This window comes from Dichomitus squalens, assembly GCF_000275845.1.
Source record: "Dichomitus squalens LYAD-421 SS1 unplaced genomic scaffold DICSQscaffold_7, whole genome shotgun sequence".
NCBI lineage: Eukaryota > Fungi > Basidiomycota > Agaricomycetes > Polyporales > Polyporaceae > Dichomitus > Dichomitus squalens.
The window spans coordinates 758,338-779,889 of NW_006766889.1; the positions used below are offsets into that span (position 1 = coordinate 758,338).

At 53.8% G+C, this 21,552-nt stretch overlaps 4 protein-coding genes across 4 annotated transcripts; 3 read left to right on the forward strand and 1 right to left on the reverse strand.

Moving 5' to 3' along the window:
* Positions 1-558: 558 nt before the first annotated feature.
* Positions 559-4,423, forward strand: DICSQDRAFT_168243 (uncharacterized protein; the record flags this gene model as incomplete). The annotated part of the gene is made up of 11 exons (XM_007363849.1): positions 559-694; positions 750-927; positions 978-1,111; positions 1,168-1,684; positions 1,739-1,830; positions 1,888-2,413; positions 2,466-2,632; positions 2,695-3,381; positions 3,440-3,563; positions 3,630-4,311; positions 4,379-4,423. 11 exons carry the CDS (start codon positions 559-561, stop codon positions 4,421-4,423), a joined length of 3,288 nt encoding a protein of 1,095 aa, XP_007363911.1.
* A 2,947-nt stretch (positions 4,424-7,370) lies between these two features.
* On the forward strand, positions 7,371-12,060 carry DICSQDRAFT_160543 (uncharacterized protein). The gene is made up of 15 exons (XM_007363850.1): positions 7,371-7,518; positions 7,577-7,687; positions 7,757-7,909; positions 7,965-8,005; positions 8,059-8,268; positions 8,324-8,498; positions 8,555-8,673; positions 8,729-9,233; positions 9,289-9,374; positions 9,430-10,048; positions 10,115-10,305; positions 10,372-11,052; positions 11,119-11,242; positions 11,307-11,773; positions 11,824-12,060. The coding sequence occupies exons 3-15, from the start codon at positions 7,845-7,847 to the stop codon at positions 11,844-11,846; spliced, it is 3,306 nt and encodes a 1,101-aa protein (XP_007363912.1). The 5' UTR covers positions 7,371-7,518; positions 7,577-7,687; positions 7,757-7,844; the 3' UTR covers positions 11,847-12,060.
* A 3,242-nt stretch (positions 12,061-15,302) lies between these two features.
* DICSQDRAFT_179338 (uncharacterized protein) lies at positions 15,303-19,117 on the forward strand (the record flags this gene model as incomplete). Its single annotated transcript, XM_007363851.1, has 11 exons — positions 15,303-15,462; positions 15,518-15,689; positions 15,746-15,870; positions 15,931-16,450; positions 16,518-16,606; positions 16,669-17,245; positions 17,305-17,483; positions 17,548-18,219; positions 18,291-18,414; positions 18,465-18,906; positions 18,965-19,117. 11 exons carry the CDS (start codon positions 15,303-15,305, stop codon positions 19,115-19,117), a joined length of 3,213 nt encoding a protein of 1,070 aa, XP_007363913.1.
* A 470-nt stretch (positions 19,118-19,587) lies between these two features.
* DICSQDRAFT_179339 (UAA transporter) lies at positions 19,588-21,337 on the reverse strand. The gene is made up of 6 exons (XM_007363852.1): positions 21,242-21,337; positions 21,141-21,180; positions 21,068-21,092; positions 20,058-21,012; positions 19,857-19,996; positions 19,588-19,796 (listed from the first exon to the last, which is right to left on the reverse strand). Exons 1-6 carry the CDS (start codon positions 21,253-21,255, stop codon positions 19,738-19,740), a joined length of 1,233 nt encoding a protein of 410 aa, XP_007363914.1. The 5' UTR covers positions 21,256-21,337; the 3' UTR covers positions 19,588-19,737.
* Positions 21,338-21,552: the final 215 nt, after the last annotated feature.

Sequence of the window (21,552 nt, forward strand, 5' to 3'; positions counted from 1 at the left end):
CAGCGGAAGTCCTTCGACTCACGCGTGCCCTTGGAGATCCTCGGCCCCAGCAGTCTAGTCATAGCGTTTCGGCCCGAACACGATCGATACTGTCGCACATGGATGGGATATCTCTTCCATTGAGTTCGTGGCCACGCGTTTGGCCTGGTGCCTCCATGTCGTCTCATACCGTTTTCGCCGATGCCTTTCCTTCTCAAACCTTACTGTAGACGATCATTGGTGGGGAGTTTGAATAATTGATCGCGAGGCCGTACGTCAGTCGGACTAGCAGCGTGGCCTTGATATCGAGAGACATGATTGTGGTTTGACGTTGGACACTGGACCACCATGTGCTAGACTTCCTCTTCATATCGTATAATCTGCGTTCCTGTGGTGGAAGTGCGATCTATATCGCGCACGGAAATTGACCCTTCTAGCTGATCTCTTTTCAAGGTGATGAACCCTGACTAACTTCGACGATGATCCTCTAGGCTACGCATCCTTCTTCCGGACTATATCAGCACTGGAAGATGCTCAGGGTGTGTGCCCTTCATCCTGGTCTTGGTCCACTGCCTCGCCATGCAGACCTCCATCTCGGATACTCTCGAAGCCAGGCTCGCCATCGACTTTCTGAATGCTCAGCTATCCGTGAACTACGATGCCGCCTTGCAGCGTTATGCGTTATACCAGGATGCGGTCTCCACGGAAGATAGGAGTGCGTCTTGTACTTCCTATATCGTGTGTCGACAGCTGACTGAGATGCGGGACAGGGAATTCATACGCTTGGGCGAGGTTCAACTCAAGACAGAAGGGTCGCAACGCCGCAACGCTGGAATTCGCGTTCAGAAAGCCACGACTTTCATTTGTGTGCGACCACGATGGACTGTTAACGCTTGAGATCGAGCACGCCACACTCGTGACCCACGAGAGAGACGGGGCCATTAGCAGGTAAATGAGTTTCGGCCCTTTAGCGCAAACGTGATGCTTACCGATCGCAGGACCCCGCTGACCCACTGGCATGACACCACGAGAACCTTCCGTATCACATCTGAGCGACGAACAATCGTTGGCAACGATGCTAAAGTGGGCGACCGCGAGAGTCGAATTCACATGCTGGTCTTCGACCTTGAGCGTACGTTGTGATGTTCTACTTATGGACCGCATGTAATTCATACGCTGCGATTGTAGATGCCAAACCAGTTCCTCACATCAACCACCGCGACATGCACCTCGAGGAGCAAGCGAAGGAGTACGCCGAACTCGACAAGCATCTACTCGGGTACCTCAAGGCGCTTCAGTCAGCTGGACACCATGTTCTGTTCCTCGCTCCGGAGTTCGACGAGGACGAGTTCCGCTCCCCGACTCGTTTCTCGTTGACCTCCGAGAACCCTCCCGAGCTTCACGATATCGCTGGCTTCACTGCACCTATGATCAACCGCTACCTGTCTCTTCTCTGGTATACGTCTGCTTTCGTAGCTCAGCAGCGGAAGGGATTTGGTCAGGCGATGTGGGACCAGACTACGTGTTTGGCGGGCTACCATTCTTGGCTCTCCCCTGGGCATGAAGCGGAGTGGCACTCATCGTTCATCATCAGCCAGCCTCCACGAGCCACAGTCCTGTGCGGGCGTGAGGTGATCCTGTACTTCACCCTATCACAGATCTCCTTCTACTACTCGGCGGATTATACGGAGGGTATCGTCGTCAGGTGGTCAATTTCCCCTCTCTTGATATGTCATCAAGCTTACGCCGACTATTGCAGATCTGAGGCAGACTACGGCGACGAAGACTGGACGATCGCTCTCGTGGTCGATGTGACGGCGTCTAGTACGGGGATGACTATCCGTGCAGATAGTAAGTCTGCTGAGCCAATGAGCTATTCATGTATGTTGATATATCGTATCGACCCAGCGGCGCGCTATGCCTCCCGTTTCTCTAACTATTCTGACGTTTCGGAGGAACATATAGCTGCCCGCGACATGCTTATCACGTTCTTCGTCGAGCAATACTTCAAGCTCGTGGCAGGAACACGCCTTCAGCATCTGATCCGGAGCGTACGGAATGAGGTCATCGTTACAAGATCGACTGTTGACTCGGATGGTAGCTGGTGGATGCTAGAACGCGATTCGAAGTTTGGATCAACCGCCCTCGACAGCACGATCAGACACACCAAGATGCACGGTTTCGATGTCGTCGTTGCCATCTCGCAGACCTCCATCAACGCCCAACTTCGTACTCGGCTCTCAAGGATCCAGGAGTTGTTGAGGTGGGAACGCAGCGACTGTCTCATAGAAATCAAGTCGGTCTCCGTCCGACTGGTCTACTTGGATGAGCCTCTCCTCACGGAATCAGAACGCTCCCGCGCGATCGTTACGGTCCACGTATCAGAAGGCTCTCTCATGTCACTTGTGAACAACCGCCTGGAGCTGATGCCTCAGTATGTCGCGCCATACCGCATATTTCGCTCGCCATCCTGATACCTGCTCTAGAGACCAACCGTACCGCTTCGGAGAGTGTCGCCTCGCCTTCGAGGTGAATCTTAGGAGCCGGGAGCATTCGCAGCTGCACAATCCAAACTACTCGCCAAAGCCGTATTCGTATCCCCTTTACGAGCCAACAGACTACGCGCTTCACCACATCTATCTGAACCTTGAGCGTATGTTTTGGCTTCACGCTGGGAATCGCGCCTCTGATCTTCATCCCCTCGCCCGTTTACAGATGCGCAGCACTCGCCAGAGTATTCTACCTTCGACGAGTCCTGGGATCTGGATGGCTTCATTGATCACCGCGTTCAGATGACTGTCGTCGATCGCATACTCAAGGAGTATCTGCCGGAGCTCATGTCCCACGGGGCACACGTCATCGCGAGCGTCCCTATTTACAACCACGAAGCCGCCCCTGCATTCTACCGTCTCACAAGCATGGCCTTCCGAACGTACTCAGACGCAAATGTCGCCATTCGTGACGAGGCAGAGGCATCCTCGTCGCGCCCCGAGCAGATCTTATTCGTGCTCGGTATGACTGCGAGCGGTGTCTTGCCCAACATCAAAACGTTCAAGCCCTCCGCGCGATGGGTCGTCCATGCCAGTGCCGGGTTCTCGCACGGCACATTCGCGATCTCGCGCAGTACTTTCCACCTTCGTCTACATTCTCTCCTCGCGCGCGTCAACGCGCTCACTACTCTGGTGCCCGTCTCACCGTCGTACGATGGCATGGGAGGCGGGCGCGACATCGTGCAGCAATGGGCGAAGCACAAGGACTTCTCGAGCCAATCATGCGATTGGAAGGCGGTTGACTCGGACGACAACCTCACCGCGGACAAGTTCGAGTGGCAGTACACGAGGGAGTGGAATATGTCGGAAGAAGGCACGAGGCTTGCCGTGAAAGGCAACTACTTCGTCTCCTGTGGGTCTGGTTCTCGTTCCATTCCCTAATACTGTCACTGACCGCCAAACCAATACAGGCACTACTCACAATGAGCTTGAGCTGCCCGACGTCACGATGCTTTCCAGTGGATCGCTAGAAGTGAGGATGTCGGGAACGATCAAGCTACGCATCGCGAGCACGCGTACCGACAACACATGGAGGTACGTCCTCTGGAGCGCCCTGAAGCCGCGTGTGATGCTATGATGACTCATTTACCACCGTTCTAGCACCGAATCTTCTGCCTTTTGGAAGGTCTCTATTAACATCAAGACCGCAGGCCGTGGGATTGTCAAGGTCGAGGTCGACGGTATCGACAACGTCAAGCAACTCCCACCGAAGACCGTCATCCGACGCGGCAGCGCTGAGATACCCGACGCGTACCAGATCCTACAAGCAAATCTCCCTCAGAAAGAAGACTTCGCCGACGTATTGAAGGAGCTCGAGGAGTTACAAGGCGCCTGGAAGTATTACTACCCTGGGACGAGCGCCTTCGCACTGTGCAGCCCCATGTTCAACTTTGACGGCGATCTCCTCTTCGAATTGCGTCGCTCTCAATCCATCCTTCAGCACTCGTCCACCCAGAACGGGCTTGGTAGCCCCATCTCGCCGCGTACTCGTGCCAGCCGATCAGCTTCCCCAAGCCCTGTATCTCCGCAGAACGGCGCTGGCCAGCGTAACCAACGTCCGCGTCAGTCGAGTTCCGTCGAGCGGAGGAGCGCTCCTAGCTCCCGCTCTTCGAGTCCAGTCCCTAGCGACCACGTCCGCGGACGAATCACGCCCCCACCCACTCGGTTCGGGAATCAGGGGAGGACCTCGAGTCCTACGAAACCCGTCAGCGATTCGCCATCCAGTCCGTCGCGGCAGGGAACTCCGGGTCTGCGAGGTGGGACTCAAAACCCTCCCGCTAATGTGCGTAGGGAGTCAACCGAGAACATCGGTGGTGCTGCCCGACTCAGCAATATTGTTCAGAATGTAGTCGGTGGGTCTGATAGACGATGCGCTCGCGCGGTTCTGCTGCTGATACAGTTCAACAGAGGAACGGCAAGGAACTGGCTCAAGGATTGCGATGATGCCAGTGAGAATCCCAGTAGCTGGACGTGGAGGTGGGATGGCCGGCAGGGAAGTGAATATGGCCAGCCGCATGGGTCAATGAGTGGCAACTGCCTGTTCTTGATGGTCAATCCTAGAAAGTAGCCGTTTGTAGTCCAACTTGTCTTGAATCATGCACTATCCAAGTTATTGTTGGTACGCGCCAGTGTACCGAGCTAATAATAGAGCCGCTCAATTCTTGAGGACTCAGGACGCAGGACGCACTCAGCTCATGTGATGGATGTGATGGGCTAGCCGAACCTGCCGCACACGGCAAAGTACCAACCGCGTTTCTCGTGCCCGTTGTTTTCCAAGGGGTCTGTCGTGTCCCAACCTCACAAAAAAACATGAATCGCGAGTATGTTGGAGAAGAAAACTTTCCGCGTCGATTGACACTACAGTCATCAACCGGCTGACGTAACACCACCATCAGGTGTGACAATTTGCTCATATCTCAGCGAGCTGTTCCGCTTGCCTCCTCGTTCTTTTTGTGAAATATACCAAGAGCTTGAACGCATATGTCTGCCAGATTCAGTGAGAAAATACCTTCAAGTCACTTTGGGATGGGCACATTTAGTACAGGAGTTTGGACCACATAAGGGGTCCAGAATTATTCAGAAATAACTTCATGTCAATCTGGCAAACAGGATACACCGGACCAGTTAGTGTACGCGGCAGAATGTTGCCATTTTGCCGCTGCCATTCTGCCAGTGGCACTTGCCGTTCTGCCATCGGGCCTATGCTGGCAAATATTGGCAGATGTCATGAGCGCTTAGTCCAGAAAATGATCGTAGGGACTGATCTCCAAAAGCTTTTAATGCCTGTACTCATAAAAATTCCCTAGAGAAGTACAAGTTTATGATTTCTGCAAAAGCACCGCGTTTCGTGGACTCAGGACGATACTGATTGGTTTCACCTTGTTGTCGAACGGTGTGCTTCCGGCGCTCAAATAATAAGGAGCCGCCCACGCCGCTCTTCATGCGCTACACCTCTTCAGAAAGCTGGATAGACTCATCTAAGGCCGACTGAGAAGCATAGAAAAATTACAGGTACTCCCTCAGGCGCTCTGAGGAATGTATGTCAAGGGTAACTTACTCCAGACTCAATGTCTCTCCACCAAGGCGCTTAAGTATTTGCCAGTTTCTGCCGACCATGGCAATTGCCATATCTGCCATACCTGCCGGCAGAATAGCCCGAAACATTTCTGCCATATACACTAACACCGGTATGCACCTGAAATCATGTCAACACTACTATGCAATGTTTCCTAGAAGTATAGAAGGGAAAAAGGTGTGTGGCATGATAGAGCCTCCTGCTCTCTGCAGGATAGCATATGTTACCTGTTTGACGCTGTGGTGATGGCCCTCGGAACATACTGGCCTACCCTGAACTAGGCAAGTTGGGGTTAATCGAAAATTGGTGAAAACATCTTCATAATGGCTCTAAATGATTTGAAAGTCTTTTTGCGCACTGGAGGATCCTATGAAAAGGCCAAATTGCTTGTGTTACATTGGGCAGTGTTGCCTAGTTTGAGGCACTCGGGTAAAATCACGCCTGCACAAGCGAAGCTCTCACTATGACGGGATGTAAGCTAATACATGGCGCGTACAAGATGTGTAGCTATCTACGAGTACCAGAATTGTAGCCGTAGCCCCAGAATTGAGGGAGGAACGGCCCAAAAACATTTGAGCGTTACATCGGGCGGTTGATAACTGTAACTCCTTGAGGGAGGAGTGTCATCGTTGCTCGAGGGTTTTCGAAGGCGAGCTTCTCGGCTAGTCTCGCTTAGCCCACCACCTCCATCAATGGCCTCTGAACGCGTCCCGCGTCCTGCGTCCTCAAGAATTGGGTGGCCCTACTATGAATATGGTTCCAGCGACGATCGATGAGGATTCTAGGCTGGGCGCTTGAGGCGCTTGCTGGGCTGAGGGTTCCGGGAGGATCCGTAGCGCTCTGAGTATTGATCAGCGTCAACTCTGACCGATCTACTAACATGTCCAATACAGAATCTCCAATCACAAAGTAGACTTGTTCAATGTGATTATGTAATTATTCGAGGTCACATACTCCCACAAAGTGCTCATCGCGTTTGACGTCAACTCTACAGGTCGAGGATCTGAGGTCTCTATGTTGAAGTCCTTGCTATCAATAGATTCCTGAGGATATGCCTTGGTATCACCATGCTGTTTGTAGCGTGGGTTTTGTGATTACTCACGAGTTGTGCCCCGCACAGTCAGGCTTCACACGCTGTAAACACGACGTCTGAGAAGCGCGCTCTTCCTGGTGAGCTGTCCTCAGAATGGCCTCATTCCTCCTCGAGTCCTCACTGACCACGTCATTGTCGACTCCTAACGCGGGCCATGATCTTGCGAGGATAGCGGCCAAGCCCCTGGAACCGGGTTCCGATGCTGTCGTGTAATGCGCCGTGCAATTGCTTTCATCATAGAGGAACCCCCCCGTTCATTTGGGATGATCGTCTTCCCCGCTTTGCGGGGCCACCACGTATAAGTGGTGGCGTTCATATACTTGTGATCATAGACGATAGTGAGTCAGGCGGACTCTCCGGGCCAAGGAAATGGCTACACTCGACGGCCCTGCACTATCGATAGCAGGCTAGCCGCAGTCGCTTCCATCCCTCAAACAAGAGTATGCGTTTCCCCAAATTGTCTACAAGCATACCGTTTTGACGTCGGAACCCCGAAGGTGACCTTCTACGCCTGCGAGCAAGTGCGTGGAACGTTCATATGCCGTGAACCACGGAGCGATATACAAGATCCGATAGGAAGCATACTCTTGTGGCCAGAGTCTAGAGGCCAACCATGAGAAATAAATGCGCTTCACATCATCTTGTCCCACCAATATCAACATCGACGTGACCATTCACGCTCGCGGCAACGAAAGAATCATCATGGCCGATGCCGTCTGCAGTGGTCCACAGCGCATTGCAGGACAGTGCAGGACACTGCCTCTTCGCTCTAGTTCCCGTCATTCCCAACAGCGAATCGCTTCTCGAAATACATTGTGTGTGAGTTAATCTTTGTGTGGCTTGGCAATTTGCATTACTAAGTACTGAAGGTGAAGACAGAGACCGAATGATATGACATGCATGCCAGTAGTTTGCACAATGCTGAATTGACGTCAGCTCGGTTTAGGGGTCCGGGGGATTCCAGGTCGCCTGATGCCTATCGAATCCATGGTCGTTTGCCCTTTGTCTCTCATTTTCGTGCAGATAGCAGCAACTGACAACACATGTCGACGATCGCAGTCTTCTGGTCCGGGTTTTTCTCCCTTTCGTATTGATCAAGCCCAGTCTCGGGACGTTGCTGCATGTATTGCGCGCCGGTTTGCCCACCATGAGGTGGACGTGGCGTTCATATGCCGTATCAGATTTGTGGCACAGGGTCCGAGTGTCTGCAATGTATTGCAATGTGTTTCATACTGCGTGAAGTTTTTGTTGACAAGTTCGCCGACAGGAGCGCTTCGAGCGAGTCGTGGTCTCTCGTCTCGCGCGTCTGTACGAGCTATATCAATTCAACTGTTGTGCCAATATCCGACAGACCTCTACAGGCCTTCCATCTTGCCACGCCTCTAAACTTTCCGTCATGCAAGCACCCTCGAACCTCTCGGATTCCTCGGACACTACTCAGCCATCCTCTCCTGCTGCACTCGATGCCACGCTCGCAGTGCGCTACTTGAATTCGCAGCTTGCCGTCAACCACGACAACGCCCAGTTTCGATGCAAGGCATATGAGGGAAAACATACATCAGAAGAGCAGAGTATGTCATGCTCCTACCAGGTGCTATTGACTCTCAACGCCACGTTAATCTCCAGGGCTCTCTTACGCCTGGGCGAAGTACGTCTCCCGCCAAAAGGGCGACGCTCAGGTCCTTGAGTTCACATTCGAGGCACCACAAATCTTCTTCGTCTGCGATCACGACGCCATCTTGGAGCTCAAGATTTCTGCCGTTCATGCCTTATCCCCGGACAAAAAGGATCAGATTGAGGAGTACTTTGACCCTCATTTCCTTGACCCACGAAAACCACTCATCTATCGGTACACAGACTCAACGACTTCAGGCTGTCTTTCCGCATTACCACAGAGAAGCGGACCATCCTAGGTAACGATGTCAAGGTTGGAGACCATGAGAGTCGCATCCATCTCTTGGTGTTTGATTTTGATCGTAAGTGTAGGCCGACCCTCCAGATTTATTCCTCTAATGAACATGAATATCGTAGATGCGCGGCTCCTGGTATCTGAAGACGACGAGAAAGTTAGAGATTTTAATCTCGATCGGCAGTTAGCTTCGTATCTCAAGGCGCTTCAAGTCGGTGGACACCACGTCCTGTTCTTCCCACCCGAGTTCGACGAGAACGACATCCGTTCTCCTGTCCGGTTCTCCCTCTCCCAGAACCTGAGAGACGAACGACCACCCGTGCTCGAGAACATCTATGGCTACACCGTGGAGATGATCAACGGTTATCTTTCCTTGCTCTGGTATACGTGCGCATTCATAGCACGTCAGAGGGGAACTGGCGCGCTTTGGGACGATATGACTTCTCTCGCGGGCTATCAGACTTGGCGCTTCCCTAACTATGCTGCGCAATGGCACTCGTCTTTCAGGTTTACTCCACCACGCGTCACGATCCTTTGTGCCAAAGAGGTCGTCCTACATTTCACTCTTTCCGAAGTCAGGTTCTACCCGGCCAAGCCTGACTTATTCTTCCCCGATTTTGTCGAGAAGTGTGCTCTTCCGCATTGTCAAGATATAAAGGCGCTGACTAATTGCCTTGCGCAGGGAAACGGCGGACTACACTGGTTGGGAGATCGCGTTGATCATAGATATATCTGCTACGAAGACGGATTTGAGGATCAAACCGGATAGTATGTGGCTCCATCACCTTGCCCTCTAGCATATATTCATTCGTGATCTCTATAGATGCCCGCTTCACCTCAGAGTATTCCAAGCACTCAAACTTCACCGAGGTTGATCATGAGCGCGCCTACAACCTCCTGGTCGATTTCTTCGTTGAACGCTACTTCAAGCTCGTTGCAGCGACGCGACTGCAGTACCTCTTCCACAGGATCCGTGAGGAGTATAGTCTGATCCGCAGCCCTACGATCGACAACGACGGCAGCTGGTGGACACTAGAACAAGACTATAGGTCGAGCATCAGCGCCCTGGCTGCCACTATCAAGCATACGAAGATGGAAGGCTTCGACATCGTGGTGGCTATCTCCCAGTCATCTATCAATTCACAGTTCCTACGTCTCTTCAGGAGCGACGAGTTCTCCAGATGGGTGCGCGCCGAAAAGTTCCGCGTTGAAGTGAAGACAATGAGTGTGCAACTATTGGACTCTCAGCGCTCTCAGGGTGGGTCGGTTGCTGAGGACGACTATTCTGACGACGACGACGGCGACGACGAACAAACGGTCGGCGATGAAGACTTCGAGCCCAAAGCCAGGCCTCCCTCTCGTCACGCTATAGTCACAGTCCACGTTCTCGAAGGCACTCTCGGCTGGTTGCTGGACGAGAATAACCTAGACATAAGCCCCTGGTCCGTTGCGGGATCGGCTCACCAGGTCAGCATTGGCACATAATTCTGACACGTTTTGTTTCGTAGCACGCCGTACGCTTTCGGAGAATGTCAGCTGGCCTTCGAGGTCGCGCTTCTCGAGCGTGAAGTTGCTCAAGAATCGAGTCAAGCAAAGCACTGTCCTCGAGCATACGAGTATCCTGCAGAGCCGGTGTCGGAAGCTAGTAAGAAATTTGACGACACATATACGCTGAGACACATCTATCTGGATCTAGCAAGTACGTGGGGCACATTTTACGAGATTCGTTCGTTATGTGTGATAGCGCGACTAACATAAGTGACAGATGCCCAATTTTCTGCACAATACAGCGTTCTGGATGACGACGAGTACGGTGACAAGGAAGCGATGCTTAGGCGAATGACACTGGCCGAGCGTATCAAGACCATTTACTTCCCGATACTCGTCGAACGGGGAGCGCATATCGTCGCGACCATCCCTATCTATCACCCCGAAGCTCGCGCTTCGTTCTATAGATTCACTGACATGACCTTCCGCACCTACTCTGTGGAGACGGAGCTAGCCACCCTCACCGAGGAAGAAGATACCGTCAAGCGCTCAGACCAGATCCTCTTCGTCCTGGGCATGACAGGAAACCGTCCTTTACCACCTGTCTCAACTTTCACGCCCTCGAAGCGTTGGATCCTCCGCGGCAGGTTCTCGCACGGGCTTTTCGCCATTTCCAGGAATACGTTCCTCACGCGGTTGCACGCTCTTCTTGCCCGGGTCAATGCCGTTACAACCCTCGTATCCGTCTCCTCGTCCAGCCGTGCCAAGAACCGTCGCGGACACGTGGTACAGCTATGGGATAAGCACCCGGAGCGCAAAAGGGAGCCGTGCACATGGAAGGCTATTGGCGGGAAGGACGACGCCAGCGCCACGGAGTTTGAATGGAAGTACTCGCAAGACTGGCGGCTGCAGGAAGAGGGCACTCTGGCGAACATGAACCGGGCGTTAGCGATCCATTGTACGTGACCATGCGATTTCGCGGTGCACTGCCTGTTCGCCATTTGCTGATTCGACCTCTCCCTAGGCACGACACACAACCGCCTCGAGCTACCGGACGTGTCCGCGCTCTCGGATGGCTCGCTGGTGATTAAGGTCTCGGGTGAGTTGCATCTGCGCATGCAGGATGCACGCAACAACGAGTCGTGGAGGTATGTCTATCTGGTCCTCCGAACCTTACGCATGACTTCATGATTGACTGGTCTTGTAACTCAGCACGGAGTCAACCGCGAACTGGAGTGTCACAATCAGCATCAAGACGTCCACGAAGGGCAATGTCGAGGTCGACATCGACGGTGTGGACCACATTCGTGCGACGCCTGCCAAGACGACTCGGCGAGGGAACGCCTCGATCCCCGAGGTGCAGCAGATCCTCCAGAAGCACCTCCCGAAGCGCAAGGACTTCGAAAGCGTGCTCCGCGAGCTGCAAGAGCTCCAGGGCGACTGGAAGTACTACTTCCCCGCCGCTAATTGGTTCACCCTTTGTACACCTATGTTCAATCTCGACGGAGACCTTCTCTTCGAGCTTCGCCGCTCTCAGACCGTGCCCCACCGCCAGTCTTCTGACACGTTCTTGGTATCCCCTACCTCACCGAACGCTTCGTCGAACGACCTGCGGGAAGGTCCGCAAGGAGGGAATGAGGGTGAGGAGACATCTGACGGGTCTCAATCTGGGAATGCCGGTGAGTAGCCTCTCCTACGCAGGGAGGCATCCACCCTGACTGATGTATAGGTAGCACTGGAGAAGCCTCGTGAGCCGTCAACGGAGCCCAGACCGCCGCCGCCGCCAAGCAACACGCCGCATCCCGCTGACGACTCGAGGCCGGCGATGAGTGACAGATCTCCCCCGATAGATACCGATCCGATGCTCCTAAACGACAGTCTACCTACCCCCAATGACAGCCCTCCTCCACCATACTATAGTTCGCTCTTGCCCGATGACAACCCGCCCCAGATAGATGACAGTCGGCCCCAGTCGCCCCAGATTCTAGAGACTCCGCCGCCTCCTGTGAATGAAAGCAAGTCCCCTTCCTTCCCACTGGAAAACAGCCCGCCGTCAGCTACCGATATCGTGTCGTCGAAGTCCAGTAGCCATCCGTCGACGAAGCCTAGCGCCCTCTCGACGAGTCACCCCAGGCGGAATGTCGTTACATCATCAATCAACAACCCAATGCCCTCCACAACCACGACGGCCAGAACACCACCGAACTCCTTTGCTTGGTACGCTGGGGGACCTCGTCGACAGCAGTTGGCGCCAGGCCGTATCAGCTTAGCTTGGTGATCCCCTCATTCGGCAGATGTTCGACATAGTTCGTTGAGTCTCGGACGCTCGTTATGTCCTGCATTTCTATAGCCATGTGACACGTTGTACAACTTCTCATTGCTACATAATCAGAATTTCTCGGATTCCTCATCCCGAAATTTCCTCTCAGATCCTTGCGAATATACGCTCTGATATATTGTTACCGAATGCTAGTCTGCATATGATTCGTACGATTGGCTGGATTTGTGTCGAAGCGGACCCTCGAATCCAGGGGCATTGGATTTGTGTGACGCTATATACTAGGCGTTGATCGTGTCCTCCGACCCGTCTCTTGGGCACCAGTGTTCAGCTGTCGTTAATCACGTGCATCGCGAGATACCATATCTGGCGCCCAGTGCCATTGCCTCTCTGGCGCCTACGGCTCGCCAGCAACACACTAAGTCGAACGTCCGAGTCAATGTCCCCCATGCTACCCTAGCGGCCCGAGCTTGTCGAGAAGAAGAATTCTGCCCCAGAAACGGACGATGGTGTCGTTGGTATCGGTGTATGTCCTGTCAACTTGTCGTATGTAGTCGATGGGACGAATATTGTACACGGGACTAGACTCTAAGGCACACAGCGAGAGCCGTTGAGAGAAGTATACAATCACCAAGTTGTGATAACGTACTATCGCGACCCCAGTGTTCGGACAACAAAGCGCCCCCTGCAGAATCCCTTCGATTTATGTCCTTTCATGCTCTCCGATAATGTTGATTTTTGGCACGCAGAAAGAGACGTATGTAAATAGACTATGTGCCAAACATGAGAGATATTGGAGGAGAAATGAGCAATGGAGACGGGATTATACAGGGCTGACCCCAGTGTTCGGACGATTCTCCGCGCCGGAGGTCACGATCTGTCACGCTTGCCGATGCCTGCCGGCCTTCGGGTAATGCCCGTTCTCTAGCTTGATGAGCCTTAGCCGAGGAGCCCAAGTAGGTCGGAGCGTCAAGATGTGGCTACATTGTCACGCCCTGGAGGGCTATTTCTTGCTTCTCCTCTGCGTTCCCCTCAGCAGCCCTCGGAGAATTTATTGCTGGACAAAATGCGTACATGGGAACATGTATGAGGAATTTTGAGGGAAGCGCCCGTAGAGTAGTACAAAGCGAGACTCAGGAAGCTTTGATGGGGATGAGTCGGCCCACTTCCTCCTGCAAGATCGCCCCAATGGCTTATGATATAGATCCCGTTCCTGTTGCTGCTCATTTGGAACGCATCTGGGCACTTACCTTCCAACTTGCAACTTTATCGGTTGGAAATTGAGGGAGATACGTCTGTTTGTCCGAACACTGGGGTCTGTCCGAACACTGGGGTCGCGATAGTACTGACGAGAAGGAATCCAGGGCAACATATCGCTGCTCTTGAGACTTGGGACTGGAATTTGCCCACACCACAAATCGGTACATCTAGCCGTTCACACTCAGTCGTCTTCAACCGGTCAAGAACGTATGACTTTGGTCTGGAGTATAAAGCCAAGGTAAGTATTACGTACCCGTATCTCATAAGCTTCGCAGCTGACACACTACCCTCGACCCAGCACTTGAGTCTCTTCAGCTACCCTGATTGCAGCTCAAAGCGTTCTCGCAGATATTGAAACGAACGTGGTTCGTGCGGGCCAGTTGTATTCCAAACGTATCATCTACCTGCCCCTGCTGGTCATTTAGCATTCTTCCATGCTGATTGGCGCTCCTCGCTGTCAGTCCATTACTACTCAGCTGGCCCCGGCCTTTCGCAAACAATGCGCCTTGCAGGCAATCGATCCCCTGGTCGACGCTAGACGACAGACTCTCCATTGCTTGAGATTTGAGACCAGTTCGCGTATGAGCTGTTGCAGACTACAGCGGTAAGATGGCTTCCCTACGTGAGGCAAACTGGATAAAGTGTGGTGGGCATCGACACCTTGTCTGCGTTTCCATCCAGATGCCTCCCATATCGGTTCGAGCCAAGGAAACTACCGTTCCCGAGACATGCAGGATGAAATCCGAACTGACAGACCACGCAACTGATTTTCGCAAAGCCCCTTGTTTGTTTAGTGAGTCGACTCCGTTTGAGGTTCGTCTCGAGTCTACCTTGCTGCTTTGCTAAATTCAAAACGTCGCCCTATAGCCGTTATAGACATAACTAAACCCTAAATGTCGTCAATTCTCGACTTCCTGGGCTGTGGTACGTACACCAGAGTTGAGTGTTTCTATGTATTGGAGGCACAAGTGAACGTGACACATCGTACAACAGGGACAGGAATTCAGGGAACAGGGCCAGGGGAATCAGTCTAAGAGCGTCCGGATTCATTACCATCGGTCAATCCAGCCTCCGGAGTCTTAGAAGACGCGTCGACCATGCTCGTCCGGCGTTGGGAGGAGCGGAGCACGATGCTAACGACTATGCCTGTTATATCCCCGGCCCTCTTATGAAGCGAGTTACATGTAGACGTTATGCAAATTCTGCGCGCTAATGTGACAGTCGAGGCACTGATGTATTTCGTCTTATAGGTCTTTGCGTTGACAGCTACACTACTTTGGCGCTCTGCTGTTGTCCAGGCCCCCATCGTTCTGTAGGTCATTTCCGTCAGGGGACTCCTCAGCTGTCTCCTCTGTCAATTATACGTAAAACCTTCTTGTGTGGCGTGTGTGCGCTGAATGCGGCGGTGGTCCCTCACTAGGTTCGCATGCAGTCGACGGAGCACCATAACACCGGGTTGGACTGAAGCTGACCACGGTAATGCAAGGGTCTGCGTACCTTAATGGATGTGCACCTCAATCCGCCGGTCGAGATCACTCACCTTGCATGTCTTGAAGGGTATATATACTCACCTGTATCCCTAGCTGGACGGACATCAGTTTCCTCGTCTGACCCTACCTCAACTTTTCCTCGTCTCCAGCCCCGTCGAACCTCTATCCCATCTGCTCACCATGAGGCCCATATCCGAGGGCGAAGCAACCGAATTATATCCTGATTCCTTCAGAGCAAGACTGATCATTGACTACTTGAATCGGCAGCTTGAGGCGAATCATGCGTCCGCCCGGCTCAAGCGTATCAACCAAGAAAGCTTCCCAGAGCACGACCAAGACAGTACGTTCTAATATGCTCATTATCAAAGGACGTATCACTGAGCTATGCCGAAAAGGTCTGAGTCATGCCTGGGAGAGCTATGTTTGCCAGCCGAAGGGCAGGAGCAACTCAGTGTTTCGTTTGAAATTCGGCAAACCTGCACTACGCTTCATTTGCGACCACGATGCGCTGCTAGAGCTCACCGTGCAGGAAGTGATATCGGAACATGGTTCGGTTCCGCATCTGAGGTATCTCACTCAAGCCTACCGCCTAGACCCCATCGTTCATATTTGTATTTTCGCAGCGCTAGTCTAGCAGGAATGAAGTTCGCTTTTCGTTTCACTACAACTCGCCGCACTATCGTTGGCAACGACTTCAAAGTTGGCGACCATGAGAGTCGCATTCACCTTCTGGTCTGCGACTTCGACCGTCAGTACTATATCATTCTATGACACGTACCAAGGGGCTGAACTCTGCATGGAACGGCAGATGCCAAGCTTGTCCCTGTGCGCGACGACGATATCATGGCCCAATCCGAGCTCGAGGGCCTTCTTGGGCCATATCTGCAGGCGTTACAACACGGGGGCCATCATGTCTTGTTCTTCCCTCCTGAATTTGTGGGACTCGACTACTCCCATCCCCCGCGTCTGTCGCTTGCGGGCGACTACGAGGAGCTTCGGCGTACATATGGCGCTGGTCTCACTGCCGATGTCGAAGGCTTCTCAGAGACTACGATCAACGCTCATCTCTCTCTAACATGGGGTGCCTGTGTATTCGCGGCCCAAGAACGAAGGAGTCCTCTCAAGTGGAACTCATCCAGCTACCTTGCTGAATATCAAACCTGGCTGTTCCAGGACTTCCAACCCCAGGCCGGTTGGCACGCCTCTATGAAATTCCGGGAGCCAAGGGTCACCGTCCTCTGCGCCCGCGAAATCGTGCTACACTTCACTTTGTCTGGAGTTAGGTTCTACGAAGCGTGGGCGTTCCCTAGAGGGCCTCCGGAGGAAAAGTACGTACACTCGTTCCTTAGCCTCGCACAGACTCGCGTATCCCTAACACGCATGGTTGGTGCACAGGGAGGAGTGGGATAACGAGGAGTCACTGGAGATTGCGTTGATCGTCGATGTCAGGGCTGTCAGTGAAGATTTGGAGATTCTCGCTGAAAGTGAGTGCATCTGTGGATGACCAACTGCCTGCGACGCTTGCTGAATTCTGACGAACTTCTAGCGGCCCGTTATTCGGAAGAGTTCTCGGTGATAACTGGCCTGCGCGTGGAGTACGCTCAAGCCTGTTGGGACTCCCTCGTCGAGTTCTTCCTCCGACAGTACATCAAGCTCTTCGCGTCACGGCGCATCACATACAGATTTCGCGACGACTACTCTGTCATACGCTCAAGAAGTCTAGATGATGGGAGCTGGTGGATGCTCGAGCGCGAATCTGGCGCGAGTGTTAGCGTCTTCTCCAGCACCGTCAGGTTCACCAAGATGGAGGGCTTCGATGTTATCGTCGGCATTACACAGACGTCCATCAACAACCAGTTCACGCGGCTCTTCAAGTTGTACTCAAGGGATATCTCTTCGCGGGATGAAGCCGACTATCAAGTGGAGATCAAGACAATCACTGTGCGCTTACTGCAATCCAGGGCGTTCCAGGAGCCATGGGACGAGGACTGGGACAGACCCGAGGACGAAGATGGGATCGATGCGGTCACCACTAAGGTTTCACAGGCTCGGGCTATAGTCACGATCCACATCTCGAGCGGAGCTTTGCACTCTTGGCTGGACGACGACTTGATGGTCATCAGGTGCGCACAGTTCACATTCTCACCTCGCAGTTGCGTAATCCTGATATGACTTCTCTCAGTCGACCGGACCATATTTCTGGCAAAGTGGGAGAGTGGCGCCTTGCATTTGAGGTTGACCTGGCGATGCGAAACAACGACGAACTATTCGAGCAGAGGTATCGCCATCAACCTTTTGCCTACCCTTCCCCGCCAGGCGAAGATCCCTACACAATACGCCACGTGTACCTGGACCTACAGAGTACGTATATGATAACCACCATCACCAGACTATGAATGCTGAAGTCTATGACTGACCTTCACAGACGCTCGCTTCTCAGCGCGGTACAGTACGATGGAAGACTGGGAGTACGGAATTCCGGATGTCATACGCGCGCGCATGACTCTTGCTAAGTTCATCAAAGAGGACTACTTCCCCGCACTCGTTGAGAAGGGGATTCACATCGTATCCAGTGTCCCCATCTTCGAATCTGGCGGTGCTCCAGCGTTCTACAAGCTCACAGACATGACATGCTGCACGTACGCGGTGCAATCGAAAGCTTCCGTCCGAGCCGACGGAGAAGATGCTACGTCGTACTCCGAGCAGCTCCTTTTCATCCTCGGCATGACTGGCCACCGCTCTCTTCCAGATATCACCAGCTTTACGCCCTCAACGAAGTGGCTTCTCCGCGGGAGATTCTCGCAAGGCACGCTCGCCATCTCGAGGCGGGTTTTCCACGACAGACTGCATTCTCTCCTCGCTCAAGTCAATGCGCTCACGACTCTCGTTCCCGATGCTTCGGCAACGGACATGAGGAAGGGACTCGTCAGGCGGTGGGCTGAGCACCAACACTATCGCGACAGGTCGACGGAGTGGAGGCCGGTCAATGGACCCGAGGCCTCGTTTACGACCAAGTTTGAATGGGAGTTTGACCACAAGATGCACCTGCAGCAGTCAGGAACGCAGCTTTCCGCACACCGCGACTATGAGATAGAGTGTACGCCGCTTTCTCGCTCTTCGTTGGTTTTCTAGGTCATCGCCAGATCGCTGATGGCTGCCATACTCCAGGCTCCACCCACAACGAATTGGAACTACCCGACGTATCCATGCTCTCCACCGGGTCTTTGGAAATCAGAGTCACGGGCACTATGCGGCTGCGCATGCATAGTTCCCGCGCAGACAGCTCATGGGAGTAAGTATCATCCTTCCGTCCGCTTTGCAGTGCGCGCTGACCCTCTGAAGGACGGAGTCATCTGTTCCCTGGAACGTCACTATCCGCATCAAGGGTACGGTGCGCGGCAACGTCGAGGTCGACATCGACGGCCTCGACAATCTCCAACCCACCCCCGCCAAATCCGTCATCCGCTCGGGCGGCGTCAATGTCCCCAACGCGCAAGCGACTCTCCGCCACCACCTCCCCAGGCGCCAAGACTTCGAGGGCGTCCTCAAGGAGTTGAAGGTGTTCCAAGGAGAGTGGAGATATTACTATCCCGCGGCGACGCCATTTACCCTTTGCACGCCGATGCTTAACAACGACGGCGATCTTCTCTTCGAGCTGCGCCGCTCGCAGACCGAGTTGACTCAGCACTCCAGTCGCAGGAGAAGCTACTGGGGGACGCAACGTTCTGGGTCTCGTACGCCTGCGACGCCATCTAGTGCAGGTGGTCCTCGTAACGGCTTGATCGTAAGTGGAAGTTCGCACTGCTGGTATGCGTCGTGAGCCTGACCTATTCGCCGAATAGAAGAAGATAACGGATTCTGAAGATAAAGGAGACACATCACCACCAGTATCACCTACAGTCACACCGTCCCCACCTCTGGATCCACCAGAGCAGGAAACAGAACCGCAGAAACCACTGTCAGAGGATCCTTATACCGATACTCCCTTCGACTGAGCTGAATATCGCTGTCGCGTATCGTGCCTCACCTAGGCCTGTATCACTTCGCCTCCATATGGCCCTCGAAATCTAGAGCATGCACGCATCCCTGTTTCGCTTTGTACCTTCAGCGTCCCGCAATAATATGACGACACTTCTTCCTCCTCCATGTTGAGTTGCAAACCGCAGCAAGGCCTGCAACTGTGGTCCCGACTGGTAAGCAGAGGACTCGTAAAGCCGCCCGTTCTACAAAAAACGGCTGCATCGACGATGACTCATCTGATTCAAAGCTTGCTGTGTGTAGTTGCCCTGGACGGCCGAATATGAGCACTCCGCAACAATGAGATACTAGTAATCCACAGGAGAAGATCCTACGAAGGGCCTTAATCTCGACGTTTCTTTTTTTCGGCGACAGCATACGTCTTGTACGTCACCATTAAAACCTGGAGATCGGAACGGAACCGGAGCAGGCTTCGATGAGGTTGCATAATTCGACACTATTAGGCGCCGACATGAACTGTTCGAGGACTAGTTGCCCAAATTTCTCATTAGATATTGCGATGACTGCAGGAGTTCGCTAAAACGTTCCAGCAGCAGTATTATACCATCCATCGGGACTGTCGCACAATTGTACAACATTATAGGGCCTTGATACGGGCCTTCTCCTTCTCCTGTATCACGCGCTTCGCGTGTACGTCTGCAAGAGAGTAGCCAGGTCAGCGTTGCACTATCTCTGTAGGTAGACGACTATCTGTACCTCTCCGCTTCACCCACGCCTCGACAGAGATACCCGCGAAGACCACCGCCGCGCCGAGCCACTGCCCAGGCGTGAGCTTGTGGTTGTATACAACGACGGAGAGCAGCATCGTGAACAGTTTCCGCGTGAGCGTGATCGTCCTGCGCACGAGGTCTCGTCAATTCAGTGTTCACATCCCACAGCGAAGCGGACAGGACGTACACGAGCGTCAGCGACCCGAAATGCTGCAGCGTCTCGAAGATGAACAGCTGTCCCAGCGCGCCCGTGAGCGCGAACTGCGCGAGCGGCCCGACGACGGACGGGTGCGTGCGCACGAACGCGAGCGCCGCGCCGAGCTCCGTGCCCGACGCCGCAGGGTGCAGCACGGGCACGTACGGCAGCGGCAGGACGGAGATCGCGGCTGAGAGCGCGGTGCAGAACACGTTGATCCAGAACATCATCTGCTGGCCGGTCACCTTGTAGCGCGCGAAGATCTCGTCCTGCGTCGAGTTCGTCGCGCCGTCGATGAGCAGGTTGATGAGCAGGTACGTAATGCCGATGAGCTGCGCGTACGCCGACGGGCCCTCCTGGCCCGCGCCCGCGCTGCCCCGGCCGGGCTTGGCCTTGCCGGGCTTCTCCTTGCCGAAGCCCATGAAGAGCGTGATGCCGAGGGTGACCATCGCGACGACGAGGTACTTGTGGCGCGCGAACTTGCGGTGGTAGAGGAGGACGTTCATGATCATGACCGGCACAAGCTTGCAGGACTTGCCGAGGACCATCGCGGGGTACGTGATGTACGAGAGCGCGGCGAAGCCGAAGGGCGCCGCGGAGGTGATCAAGACCGCGCACTGGAGGTAGCGCAGCAGGAGCGAGCGCGTGTCGAACCGGGTATCGCGCTTGTTCTCGTGGGGGGTATGGGTATGGCCGTTCGCCTTTGCGTGACCATTTGCACTCCCATTTATGCTCGCATTGCCGTTCGCGGCGCCGTTGGGAGTGGTGGTCTTGGGGGCGTCGAAGAGGCCGAGGATCTGGTGGAGTGTTTGGCCGGGCTTGCGGCGGAGGTATATGTAGAGAAGGGCGGCGAGTGCGCTGAGAAAACTTTGACATGTTCCCATGAAGAGAGGGGAGTTGAACTTCTCAGAGGAGGTGCCGTCTATATGTTGAAAAGGAACAGATACTGAGGGGTGCGTGAGCGGTACCACTCGCGGCAAGGCTTGCGGTGCCAAACGTACGTCGTTCTTGAGCAATTGCCCACAACTGCACAAGCTTTAGGTATCGCTATGGCTGTAGAGCTACGCAACTCACCAGGAACATGGAGTAAACCCCTCCGACGCACAACCCCAACCTACGCGCGTTCGCTTAATCAATGGGCCAGACACGATCAAACGAAGGTTTGGTTGTGGTACCTCAGGTAAGACATTCTGACTGCAAGTTCCAGCCGCAAAAAGTCTATGAATGAAGCAAGTATCAGGCAGAGATCAAAGCGAGAGACACAAGCAAATAAATTAGAGCAAAGACGATGCCAGACAGCGCAGCCAACAGAGCCAGCAGCGACTCCGGCGAATACGTGGAACATCCATACAGGCGCCCATCCTCTCCGATCATTCTCCGGCCCGCCCCGCCGGCCCGTCACACGAGACCAGTTTCAACCACAAAGTATTCCATTGATCATCCACACAGTGCAACACTTCTACACCAACATCCATGACCGGATCCT

Bases quoted from the DNA above. Each gene is read 5' to 3' on its own strand.
- DICSQDRAFT_179339 (XM_007363852.1), bottom strand. The intron at 21,093-21,140 runs GTGAGTTGCGTA...AAGCTTGTGCAG, and splicing joins GGGTTTACTCCATGTTCCTG to TTGTGGGCAATTGCTCAAGA. The intron at 19,797-19,856 runs GTACAGATAGTC...ACTCTCTTGCAG, and splicing joins GGCGTGGGTGAAGCGGAGAG to ACGTACACGCGAAGCGCGTG.
- DICSQDRAFT_160543 (XM_007363850.1), top strand. From the start codon at position 7,845: ATGAGGTGGACGTGGCGTTCATATGCCGTATCAGATTTGTGGCACAGG. The intron at 8,269-8,323 runs GTATGTCATGCT...GTTAATCTCCAG, and splicing joins ACATACATCAGAAGAGCAGA to GGCTCTCTTACGCCTGGGCG. The intron at 9,375-9,429 runs GTATGTGGCTCC...TGATCTCTATAG, and splicing joins TTTGAGGATCAAACCGGATA to ATGCCCGCTTCACCTCAGAG.